This window comes from Arachis duranensis, chromosome 8 (assembly GCF_000817695.3).
Source record: "Arachis duranensis cultivar V14167 chromosome 8, aradu.V14167.gnm2.J7QH, whole genome shotgun sequence".
Lineage (NCBI taxonomy): Eukaryota > Viridiplantae > Streptophyta > Magnoliopsida > Fabales > Fabaceae > Arachis > Arachis duranensis.
The window spans coordinates 38,821,422-38,833,877 of record NC_029779.3 but is presented as its reverse complement, the minus strand read 5'-3'; the positions used below and the strand labels follow the sequence as shown (position 1 = coordinate 38,833,877).

General features: G+C 32.6%; 1 protein-coding gene across 1 annotated transcript; it reads left to right on the top strand.

Moving 5' to 3' along the window:
- Positions 1-2,927: 2,927 nt before the first annotated feature.
- On the top strand, positions 2,928-5,610 carry LOC107462681 (30S ribosomal protein 2, chloroplastic). Its single transcript, XM_016081309.3, has 4 exons — positions 2,928-3,350; positions 4,405-4,506; positions 4,595-4,894; positions 5,281-5,610. Exons 1-4 carry the CDS (start codon positions 3,042-3,044, stop codon positions 5,317-5,319), a joined length of 750 nt encoding a protein of 249 aa, XP_015936795.1. The 5' UTR covers positions 2,928-3,041; the 3' UTR covers positions 5,320-5,610.
- Positions 5,611-12,456: the final 6,846 nt, after the last annotated feature.

Sequence of the window (12,456 nt, the reverse complement as noted above, 5' to 3'; positions counted from 1 at the left end):
AGCACTTCTAAACCACTTATCCACAAGCTCTCAAGGCTTCAACACCTCCAAGAACAGATTTTTCACCACCAAATCCTTTTTCAAGCTTTTCAAAATCACCAATCAAGCTCCAATATTCACATATACACAACCTAAGCCACAATCATCATACCCATACACAACATCTCAAAACCCAAGCATCATAAAACAACAAAATACACTAGGGTTGAGAACCTTACCACACCCAAGATCCAAGGAGACAAGATTAACCTTCTCCTTCAAGAGAGTTGGGTCCTATAACATCAAAGAACCCAAAATCTCAACATTTCACCCATGAAACTCGAAAATAAGGGCTGAGATTTCGAACAGCAACACGTGGCTTACCTCAAGATTGGTTGTATGGGTTTTGTAGAGCTCTCCGCAGTGAACGCGTGGCCGCAAACGGAGCGGCAATCGGAGCTCTAGATCAAAAGTTATGGTGGTTTGAAGATCAACCAAGGGAGAGAACTTGGGAGAGTGTTCTTCCTCCCTTTCTCTCTAATTTCAGCTTGTGTGTGTAACAAATGAGGAGAGAGAGTGCTGAAAACTAGGGTTTTGGTTAAGTTATGTTGAGCCAAGGGCCCACTTTGGGTCCGTTTGGCCCGGTTTGGCCCGTTTGGTCCAATCTTGGTCCGAATTCTATAAAATTGGTACCAAAATTCTCGTCTCAATCTCCTCTATCATATTTAGCCATAAAAATCACATTTTAGACTTTCTAGAATAAATTCTCATTTATGAATTAATTAGCTGTTAATTAACTGGGTTTTACACGATCAGATGTCATTATTACAACTATGATAGCGTTGCACATGAATAATATCTTCTGATTTATTCACATGACATGAGAGCAATTTTTAATTTTTAAATTCAAATTTTTACTTATTAGTTCATTCTTTCTGTCTACTACTCTTCCTCTCCCATCCCTCTTCGTTACAAACTCAAATTTTAACTGTTTAAACAAATGAATAAGTGTGTATTGATTAGACGATTGTAAGACCCAAACTTTTTTAGGTTAGATTAGGAACTAGTTTTAATATATTTTAATGGACTAAAGTTTGATTTTCAAAAATTTTATTAAGAGTGATTTAATGAATCAGGTTTTGATAAACCAAATTTGAAATAAATTAAGATTTTATTTAATTTTATAATTATAAAGTATTTATCCAATTTATAAATTAAAGTTTTAGAAATTTAAAAATAACGAAGTTTTGACTATTTAAATTTAAATAATTGAAATTTTAGTTTGATTTTATGAATTGAAAGTGAATTAATTTATTTATCTCTAATTTTAAATTAGAATACTCAATTGAAAAAAACTTACAAGGTAACAAATAAATAGTATTTTTTCAAAGATAAGTAAATTGTATTATATTTGGTTTTCAATTACTAACCATATCCCTAATTTCATTGAAAATATCTACACTATCTTTTTTTCCAAAAAATTAAAATCTTAACTCTAACTTCGCTGTAAACACACACATCCACCGCTGAAAGAAAGAAAAGAAGAGGGGGAATTAGAAACTAGAAAGAGAGGAGAGTGGAAGGAAGAGGACGACGTCAGCGGAACTCGGTACCACCATCGCTGTCACTGTCGCGAAAGGGAGAGGGAGACACGTGAGAGAGACCGAACGCGAGGAGGGAGAAGCCTTCATCATTGCCGTTCTGTCGTGTCCTGTTTCATATCGTCGTCGTCGTGAGGTCTGTGTTGACGTCGCCGAAAGGAGATGCTAAGTGTCGCTTTTGTCGCCATTTCACCGTCGCCGTCGCGGAGGAAGAAGACACGTGAGAAGGAAAACGACGCTGAGCCGCTATCGCCGTTGCCATTCAAGCCACTGCTGCCGGAGGAGAGCAAGACGACGCAACGGGAAAGGAAGGAAGCCACCTGCGTTGCTGCCAAAGCCCCTGTAACACCGCCTAGGTAAGAAGCAAGGGTTGAGATTGTCCCACTTATTCCAGATTACGGGGGTAGGATGCAAAGGTTACGGTTTGGTCCCACTTGCTCCGTATTGTGGTGTTCTTGTCCAGGATTCGCTACCGACATATCGGATTTGGTTGTATAACCGACAGGTGATATCATCTGCCATAAGGCAGTCATGCATCATTTACATTTGTTTGACTTGTTTAGTTTTGCTACTTGTCATGGCTTGCTTAGTTGTGCATATTAAATGCCTATGTGCTAATTAAGTTGCTTGAATATACTTGTGTTTTATTTGCTTGTCTCTCTTGTATTTGAATTAGTGAGAAATCCTTCATACTGGTGGTAGTGACGCTAAGAGTTGTTTCTGATATGTACTGATGGATGTTGAGGTAGGATAGACTAAGTATTGTCTTATTTCTCTAAATTATGTATTGGATGAAAAGCAACGAGCGATATAAGTTTTTGGGTAGGAAGTCCTTAGGCAGATCTTTGGTCATTTTCATTTCTTTAAACTATTCAACTTATTGATTTGTAAATTAGAGGAGTTTTTTTATGAGCTTTTAAAGTAAATTTTCTCATAAAAATTTTTCAAAAGAATATTTTAAAGATAAACTGTTTTTAATTTTTTATAATGAAATTCTTTTTATTTGCAAGTATTTTTTTATTTTGATAATATTTTTTTCCATACTGAGAATCTACAAAAACGTGTTCTCACCTTTTTTTGAAGATATTGAGAGAGCGATTAAATTAAAATAGGAAATAATTTCAGAAATTTAGATAAATTTTTAATATTTGGGTTGTTTTATCTATAAAACCTCATCTTTAATAATTACAAATTAATTTTAATTTTTTTATGATTAAATTTATTGACATTATAATCTTTCATGGTCAGTTTTGTATTTTACTCTCTACTCTCAAATATTATTCACTTATTTATTTGAGTCTATATGGGTTAACCCGACTCAATTTTATGCTCCAGTACTCCACCAATAATCATTTCCGATACTAGAAGGATAAAAGGATAAAACCTCTGATGACGCTGCAAACAGCAAAAACCTCCATTCCTTCTTTGCTTTCCTAATTTCTTTTCATAATTCACACAACAATGGCTACCTCTATGCTCTCACCACCGAACCTTCTGTCCCTGGCAGCCCCATCACCAAGTTCCTCGTCCTCAACCTTATACTTTAAACCCGCCACCCATCTCTCGCAGCCATTTTCTCTGAAGTTGGTGCCTTCTAAACGCAATCGGAGACCCTTTGCGGTGGCCGCAGAGGAAGCCGCGGTCACTACATCGGTGGACCCTAAATCGGAGGCTGCAAGGAGGCTCTATGTTGGCAACATTCCTCGTACTGTCACCAACGATGAGCTCAAGAACATCGTTGAAGAGCATGGCGCTGTTGAGAAAGCTGAGGTATTTTCGTCTTTTCTTCACGGCTCAAGCATTCTTCATCTTTGTGAGCCAACTCGTGCATTCATAAATCTTTCCTGAGCTAAAATTGTCTACATTCTTTGAATTTACCTTTCCGTCATTTTGCATGTGAAGATTTACACTAACGAAATTGCAGTTATAGTCGAATATAGATTTCAGTTGTGTGTGATATGTTTATTGTTGGATATCATTTCGTTCAACTAAAATTCATACTTTCAATTGAATCGATTTTGAAGATATATAGTCCAAATAATTTATCTTATCAAGGTATTTGTCGGATCTAATTATCTTATAATAAAATTTGTAGGGACTTATTTATTCAATACACATTAAAAATTTTATTGAAAATGATAGAGGACCAATTTATCCGACAAGAGTACTTCTCAGGACTTCCAAAGTAATAAAATTTTGTTTACTCTTTATAGTAATCATTTTTGCTTTTGTGTATACACTTTTTTGGTTAGGAACTTCATATTTCTTGGTAATGTATGACTTCATATTTCTTGTTCAACATTTTTGTTGACTCCATGCTCATTTGCTTATTCAAATGAATCTGAAAATGGGGTAGCTTCTTTTTCTATTCAGTTTTAGGAGATAGACTTCTTTTACAAGATATAGATATTGTGAATTCTAATTGCAGGATTCAGATCCATATTGGTTTATTAAGTGTGACTTGAAGATTAAAAACAGATATTGTCAATTTGTGAGTAGTACTAGTAAGTAGTAACTAACAAGTCTCTAGAATAAAAACAATGAGACATCAACCATATGTTAAGCTTCTCAACAGAATGACTGTAAATTCATATTGACAATATGAATATAACATAACAATGCAATGAAGGACTTGCACTAAATCCGTGCTATCAAAATACTCAAAATTGTATGTTTATAGGTGCAATGTTCATGTATCCGTATGAAGTAATTTAAGAGCTTCATTTACATAGCCAGTTATTATATATATGGAGTCATTTGTCTCTGCATCACACCATGTGGGATTGCTCAGGTATGTCATTAACTTTCCGTGTCTTGTTCATAGGTTATGTATGATAAATACTCTGGACGGAGTCGTCGCTTTGCATTTGTTACGATGAAAACTGTTGAGGACGCAAATGCAGTTGTTGAGAAACTTAATGGCACTGTAAGTTATATTGCAGAATCCTTTTACCTTTTAAGGGAAAAAATCTCAAAAGACGCTGATTTCTTAAAGGACTCGTGTACTTTTACAGGAAATCGGAGGACGTGAGGTCAAGGTAAATATAACCGAAAAACCTTTATCAACAGTAGATACATCTTTCCTTCAGGCCGAGGAGTCCAACTTTGTTGACAGCCCCCACAAGGTATATGTGGGAAATCTGGCCAAGACAGTAACATCAGATACGCTTAAAACTTTTTTCTCTGAGAAGGGAAAAGTTCTTAGCGCCAAGGTCTCACGGGTTCCGGGGACCTCAAAATCGAGTGGCTATGGTTTTGTTAGTTTTTCTTCTGATGAAGATGTTGAAGCAGCAATCTTGTCTTTCAACAATGCCGTAAGTTTTTACTGCTTTTTTCTTTTATTTGCAAGCTGAATCATCCAAAAATGCTTTGCATATGCCATCTTAATAAAATGTAGAGGTTGAGTTCCTTCATCAAAAAATTCTACTAGTTGCATCTAACTAGAATTTTCTTTTCAGTTCATTGTATTCCCGAGTTATTGCATAAACAATACTAATCCTGTTCCTTTATCTGGTTATCTGTTACAATACAAGTTCTTTTCTCTTATTATCTTAAGATGACTTAATATCCTACCATGCTTTGATCTGGTCATTGGATTGGGTTTTGTAGATTGACATTAATGTGAATAGGTGATTATTTTGCTTCTAAATACTATAACTGACAGTGATTTGCTATTTGTCTAATGACCTGTTGAATGCAGTCACTAGAAGGGCAAAAAATTCGTGTGAATAAGGCTTAGAGAATTAATCAGCAGTGTTTTGATCCCAGGCAAGTACAGAGTATGTTGTTGTGTTAAGCTGAAGTCACAGAAGAATTCTATTATTTCCCCATCTTGTATAGCATAGACCTCATCATCTTCAGTTGTTAAGGTTCTCATAAGACATGAGAGTAGCGTAGCGGTCAAAATTTTCATTGCAGGTGGTGCGCCTTTACTCCTATGTATTGCAATCTCACTACTTTTTCATGATTTATGTTGCTCCTCCTTTATCTATGGGAAAAAAGAAAAATGTTGCTCCTTTCTCTGATTTAATATGGCTAGTCTTGACTCTTGATGATGATATATGCGCTTGGCTTATCCAGTTTCGTGCTTCCTGTCTGAGTTTGAATCCATTTGAAGATCTATATGCAAATGAAGAGTCCTTTATGTTGAACCATCCATAGGGATTTTTAAGTAATCCATATTATATTTTTACAAGGTTTGAAAATTGAACAGGTTGTTGAACCGATGCAGTTAAAGATTTAAAAATTTAAAGGTTAAATTGAGGTTTAATCAGGTCGAATCAAATATAATAAAATAATATATTAAAATATAAAGAACTTTGCTAGGTAGACAATGGCTTTTGTGACTCTAAAATTGATCCAATGAAATAAAAATATATTACACCTCAAATTACTTACCTAAATTTTAATATTAGGATAATCATTCGCATAATTAGTAAATTGAATATTTGATATATCAATTGTTCACATTGTTTATTTTTTTTCTCTACTTATACTTTTCTAAATATAAAATATATTTTAAAAAAAAATAATTGTATTTTATTATTTAAAACTTATTAGCTGTCAAACGATTGGATCGGTTAGACTAATTTATTGGTTTTTTTAAACTAATTTTTTAGTTTTTGACTGATTTATTCACAAATGGCTTTTTTCTTTGGAGTCCTGACTCCTGAATTAAACAGGTCAATTCGGTTTCATTCTTAAAGTTATGTATTTTTAAGTAGATTTTGATGGATGTGAACAAAAGATATTTAAATATAATTTGTTAATGAGTTATAACTCAAATGACATCAGTTTTCATATTTACTTAAAAGTTGTGGGTTTTAGTTTCTTTATTTTTTATAAAAAAAAGAAAGAGCTAATTTCAAATGAGTGGAGGAATAAACTAATTACTTAATCATTTTTGTTAAACTGTTAGTGGAGAAGAAGGAAAATGAATTTTTCTACTAAATCGTCTTTCATAATTTTTTAAACAAAGAAAAAAAATATATACATTCATTTTCAAAAATACAAAATACACTTAAAATTTTTGCTTTTGGGGAATTACCAGAATTATTAAGGTTACCATTAGAAGACCTCGTCACTATTTGAAAAGTAAAATAATGACTTCATTAAACCCATTATTTTGTGCCTAATAAACATCGATAGCAAAACCATTCTACGGAAAAAGATGACTTGAAAATATGACATATTAGGTTACGTTTGGTTCGTATTTTTATTTATTATTTTTATTTTAAGTAGTATTTTCTATTCAAGAATTTTGTAAAGAAAAAAAGGATAAGCATATAAAATAAAATGTTATTATTTTTACTTTTTTTTCTTACAAAACTTTAAAATCTTAAAATAAAAAAATATTGATAATGATAACAAAAAATAAAAAATAAATCAAATCGCCAAAAAATTTGATTATGGTTGTTTTAAGAGAGTAATCCTCCAAAATAGGTTTGGTGCGCAAATTCACAGCTAGGGCTATCCCGCCCCATGCAAGAACTACGCAAATTCGCAAAAATAAATAAATAAATATTTTTTATATTTTATTTTAACTAATAATTATCGTATATGTTGTATTATTTTTTTATTATTTAAGAAAATATGTTTAATATTATTTTAAAAATAAATATGTTTAAAAGAATAAAAAAAGATTTTATTGATTTTTTAAATAAAAATAAATTTTTAAAAATATATTTAATATTTAATCCGATCTGATTGGCAAATATGTGGATCGGATCGAATCGAATCGAAATTTTAGTTATATCCGATCCGATCAACATTCACCCCTAAATGTATTTTAAATTAAAAGCTTTTTCACGATACTTTCTTTTTTTTTCTTTACTCTAGAAGGTGAAAAAAGATTTAACCTCTATTGGCATTCTAACTCGGAATCGCCAAAAATCTTTCCTAATCAATTATCCTAAGATGAAAAATATACCATCAATATCTTGATTTCTATATAGGGACCTAAAAACTTAGACTTGAAACTTGTCATTAGTGATGAATGCTCGACTAGATGAAACATCGATAAATATTATTATTATTATGTTCAATTATTATATCGGTCTCTATAGTTTCACCAAATTTTTAACTAAATTTTATATTTTTTTTAATTAGTCCTTATACCATATTAGATTTTGTAATTAAATTTTTACTGTGATAAAAATATTGAAAGGGACGAAGAAGAAGAGAAAAAGAAGTGACAATGACAACCAACTTTGAGAGGCGCGTGAAGGCGCATTTCAGCTCTCAATGACCATAATTTTGGTTCCGTTGGACTCAGAAGGACAAGACAAAAAGAATAGATTATTTGGTGAGGTAAGAAAGTATTAAATCAGTCACAAGAACAAAAAAAAATTATGGATGAAAAATATTTGAATAAAAAAAAAGTATGATAATTTTTCCCGAAAAACTAATAGTTTATTCTTCTCAAGGAGGCTACCATGTTAAATTTCTGGGAGAAGAGTAAAATAAGAAGATAATATTATGTGTGAAGTTGTTGTGTTAGAGTTGTGACATGATACAAGTAGGGATATTACCAACTAATCTCATAAATATCCATCTACTAACTATTAGCCATTATTAACTTAACTCCCAACTACTAACGACTCTAATAATATTTTCATAATTATAATATTATCAACAATGCTAAGGAACCAAGAGGGTATCAGCCAAAAACCAGCCAAATGCCTCTGGGTGAATCCAAAACCTCTACGTGGATGGTACTTATGCTAGGCATTAGGATGTTTCTTCTACTAAGTATCAAAATATTTCTTTTTCATACTAAATGGATGTTCTTTTATATATTTTTTGAATTTTTTTGTATTGCAAATATGAATATTTCTATTTCTTTAAGAATTTCATAAATTTTTTTTTTAATTTTTATAGATATCTAATTATTTTTGTCAAAATATAATTGGATATTTCTTTTGTTAAACATTAGGATGTTTTTTTTCATATTAAATAAATATTTTTTTTATATTTTTATAATTGTTCATGATCTAAAATCTTCATTCACTTGAAACTATGGTAGATTATTTCGGCTGCTTGAAACCTTCACTCGCCATGGAGGAATCAACGCCTTTACTATGAAGTCTTTTATATTTCAACCTATCCGCAATGATGTATCTTCTAACTAGTTTCAAGCAAACAATTCCTGTAAATATGTGAAGAGAATAAGGTTGAATAAATACAAAATAACCTTCATTGTTGCAAATGAACATAGGTATATGATGCGATCAAGTACGATCAAGAAAAAGACAACCTGCAGGTTAAGTTCGTTCCCCGAGTAAATAGATAGATGTGAATTTATATAAATATGAGAGACTGAAAAAAGTGAGTCTCAATGAAAAAAAATACCATCAAAACTAAAACAAAATCTTCTGGAAACTAATCTTCAAGCTGATAGACTTCAAGAAACTCACTGTTAACTTTCATCATTAACTGATAAAAAATAGCAACTAAGAAAAAAATAACCAAATCAGCTCCAAAGATATAGGTATACAGATCAATTTCCCTTTTTCCACCACCAATGATAGAAACTACCGATATGGAAAATCAATTTCATTAAAAATGCTCACTTCTAACGAAGAGGGTCTGACGAGATGAGAGAGAGGAGTTTTATGTGTATGGTTGTTGGAAGTAGATATGTTAATATGAGAGAAAAAAAAGGTTTTATAGGTTTTAATTAAGTTTATTTAATTAATTTTAAATTTTTTAAATTTAAAATTAATTAATATAATTATAATTAATTAAGTTGTTTCATTTTTAGTTGATTAGGAGTTAGTTTCATGTACTTTTCCTAATATTATTCTATAGTTAATTTTGTGATGGAAATATACACATATATGTTATAATCTACTTAGAACTAATTTCATAGTATTTTTAGTAAAAATAAAAGAAAAATAATTTGTACGTAAGTTATTAGATATCTAAGTTGTAACTTCTATATGAGAGTATTTAGTGACATTTGTGTCGAGCATGTGAACGGATCCTTCATAATTTTGTCTACCATCATGTTTCGCCTTATCATCTTGGTGTCTAGGTAGCAAAGTATTATTTTTTCTTGCTGTCTTCTTGCACGTAGCCACTTTTACATATAAAAGAAAATATTTACTTTTCCTCTAACACTATAATATTGAAAAGCACCCACCAAAAGTTAAAATTTTTCAAAGTCAAGCATATATAAATAAAATTTAAACTTCTGCTACTTACCTAAATGGATAAGTGAATTGATCATTCGATCAATCTAAATTGACACACATTGTAAAGCTCTTCAATCACAACCAATGAGCCAGTTAGTAGCAATGTTTTAAAAATTGGACCAGATCGATCGATCGAACCAATTTAATTAGAAAACAATTCGATCCTCCTGTTAAAACCGTTGATGACAAAACCGCTAGAAAATTACTGAACCGGCCGATAACTTGCCGGTTGGACTGGTTTGAAAATCGAATGATTCATATGAAACGTTGTCGTTTTGATTTGTTAAGGGAAAAAAAATCTCCCACCCCCACTCGAGTTACCCCCTCAGTCCCTCACGCCACCAACACACTCAGGCTTCGTTTGGTTAGTGGGTGGCGATAAATAAGACACAGACACAAATACACAAAATGACATAGACACAATGACACATAAAATTTGAGAACTTGTTTGGTACTCAAGGACATAACACTATTTGTAATTTATCGTTTTAATAAAATGACAATGTTATCCCTGCCACAAACCATCAACACCACCTCTTTACCATTATTTCAGTTCAAATTACCAAGAATAAAACCACCATAACCACCTCTCTACCACTATTTCAATACAAATTACAACTATTAATAATAATAAACACATAATAAATTAAAAATTCAGATCCAATCTAATTTAATATATAAACACAATTTTCAATCAACATTTAAATGAAAAATAAATAAATAATATATGAATTAAAAAAATAGAGAACTAAATGGATCTGGCAACGTGAAAGAGAGGCGGAAGAATTGTAGAAGAGAAGCGGAGGCGAAATTGGAAGAGCCGGAGAGACCAAGGTAGATCTATGAGGCAGATTGAGAGAGAGAGAGAGGGAGGCACGACAGAGACGGCGACAGTGGATTTAGTAAAGGCAGTGGAGAGGAGGAGGAGGAGGAAGAGGAAGAGGAGAAGAGGCGGCAAGAAAGGACAAAGGAATGGAGGCGGTGGAGAGGGACAGAGAAGGTGAGACGGTGGTTGGGGTGGGAGGCATGGAGGAAGAAAGGAGGCAATGAGGAAGAAGGTGAGAAAGAAGAGAAAAAGAAGCGAATTAGGGTTAAAAGGAGAAGGGTATAAATGAAAATAAAAAAAGATAACAAGGATAAAAGTGAAAATAAAAAACCGTGTCTATATCTCAAATCTATGTCACAAGTTAAAGGTGAGACACAAAAAATATGTATTTTGTGTCCATGTGTGTGTCACCGTGTCTATGATAATTTTGTGTCTCATTAAACAAACAATATACATGTATCACCGTGTCCATGTCTCTGATGGACATGGACACCAACCAAACGGGCCGCCGGCTCATTCCAGCTTCCTGGACGAAACACACAGTAAGAGCAAGCCCTAGCTCCTTCCCAACCCAAAAATCCAGCTTCCTGGACGGAACCGTTTTCGCCGTTCGTCTCTGTCAGTGTCTCCGCGGCCTCTTCCTTCTCCTTCTCCGTGGCGTCTCCCCTTTCTAGCTCGGCACATCTTCTATTCCCAGGTGAAATCGCTGCTCGAGGCCTCCAGCTGGTGCCCGTGGTGTCTTCGTCGTCCCACCGTCGTGTCTTCGTCGTCCTGCCGGCGTCTTCCTGCTGCCAGTGGAAGGTTAGTGAAAATGTGATTTACTGATTTGAAGTTAGTGAAAAGTTGAGTCTGTTACTTTGTTTCAGGGATTTGAGGTTGAATTTGTGATTTGTGATTTCTTAGGTCTTTTGTAATGCTGCTGATTTGAGTTTGGAATTTGTGATTACTGATTTGAGGTTAGTGGAAAGTTGAGTCTGTGTTACTCTGTTTTAGGGATTTGAGGTTGAATTTGTGATTTGTGATTTCTTAGGTCTTTTGTAATGCTGCTGATTTGAGTTTGGAATTTGTGATTACTGATTTACTGATTTTAGGTTAGTGAAAAGTTAAGTTTGTGTTACTTTGTTTCAGGAATTTGAAGTTGAATTTGTAATTTGTGATTTTTTGGGGCTTTTGTAATACTGCTTATTTGAGTTTGGAATTTGTGATTACTGATTAGTGATTTGTTAAGCTGTTGTTGTTAACTTGCTATGCACTTATGCTGCTGTTTTGTTATGGACTTATGGCGCTGAGTGTTTTGAATTTTGAGTGATAAGTGATTTTTTATGCTGCTGTTTTGAATTAATTTAGGGGTGATTATTTGTTATGCTTCTGTTTTGAATTAATCTAGGAGTGATTAATGATTATTTCTAGTTGTACTGTTGCTATTTGCACCATTGGTCTTTTTACTATTTAACTTTTGAAACTGTATTTTGATAAGATCATATGAATTTAGTTGACATTTCATGTAATGTTTTAAATTTAGAAGATATTTAAGATTTATATTAGATTATAATTATATTTTATAATATTATTTATAATTTATTTATTATTTTGTTATGAAATGATTTTTTTGATTGAACCACTGATTGAATTGGTTGGATCAATAAACCAATAAACCAGTAGCTAGAATGATTTGATGACCGGTTTAGTTTTTCAAACCACTAGTATGGGTTTTTAATTTTTGGGACATGAAGTAGTGAGTTTTGTCAGTTGCCAATTGGATAAGATTTCGGAAAGCCCATTATACAAAAAATCAAATTAATGAAAAAAAAAAGTTAAATTACCAAAACACCCAATTTGAAAGTCTAGTTAGTAC

Excerpts from the sequence above, each read along its gene's own strand:
- LOC107462681 (XM_016081309.3), top strand. The coding sequence starts at position 3,042 with ATGGCTACCTCTATGCTCTCACCACCGAACCTTCTGTCCCTGGCAGCC. Across the intron at positions 4,507-4,594 it reads TTGAGAAACTTAATGGCACT|GAAATCGGAGGACGTGAGGT; the intron begins GTAAGTTATATT and ends GTACTTTTACAG. Across the intron at positions 4,895-5,280 it reads TCTTGTCTTTCAACAATGCC|TCACTAGAAGGGCAAAAAAT; the intron begins GTAAGTTTTTAC and ends TGTTGAATGCAG.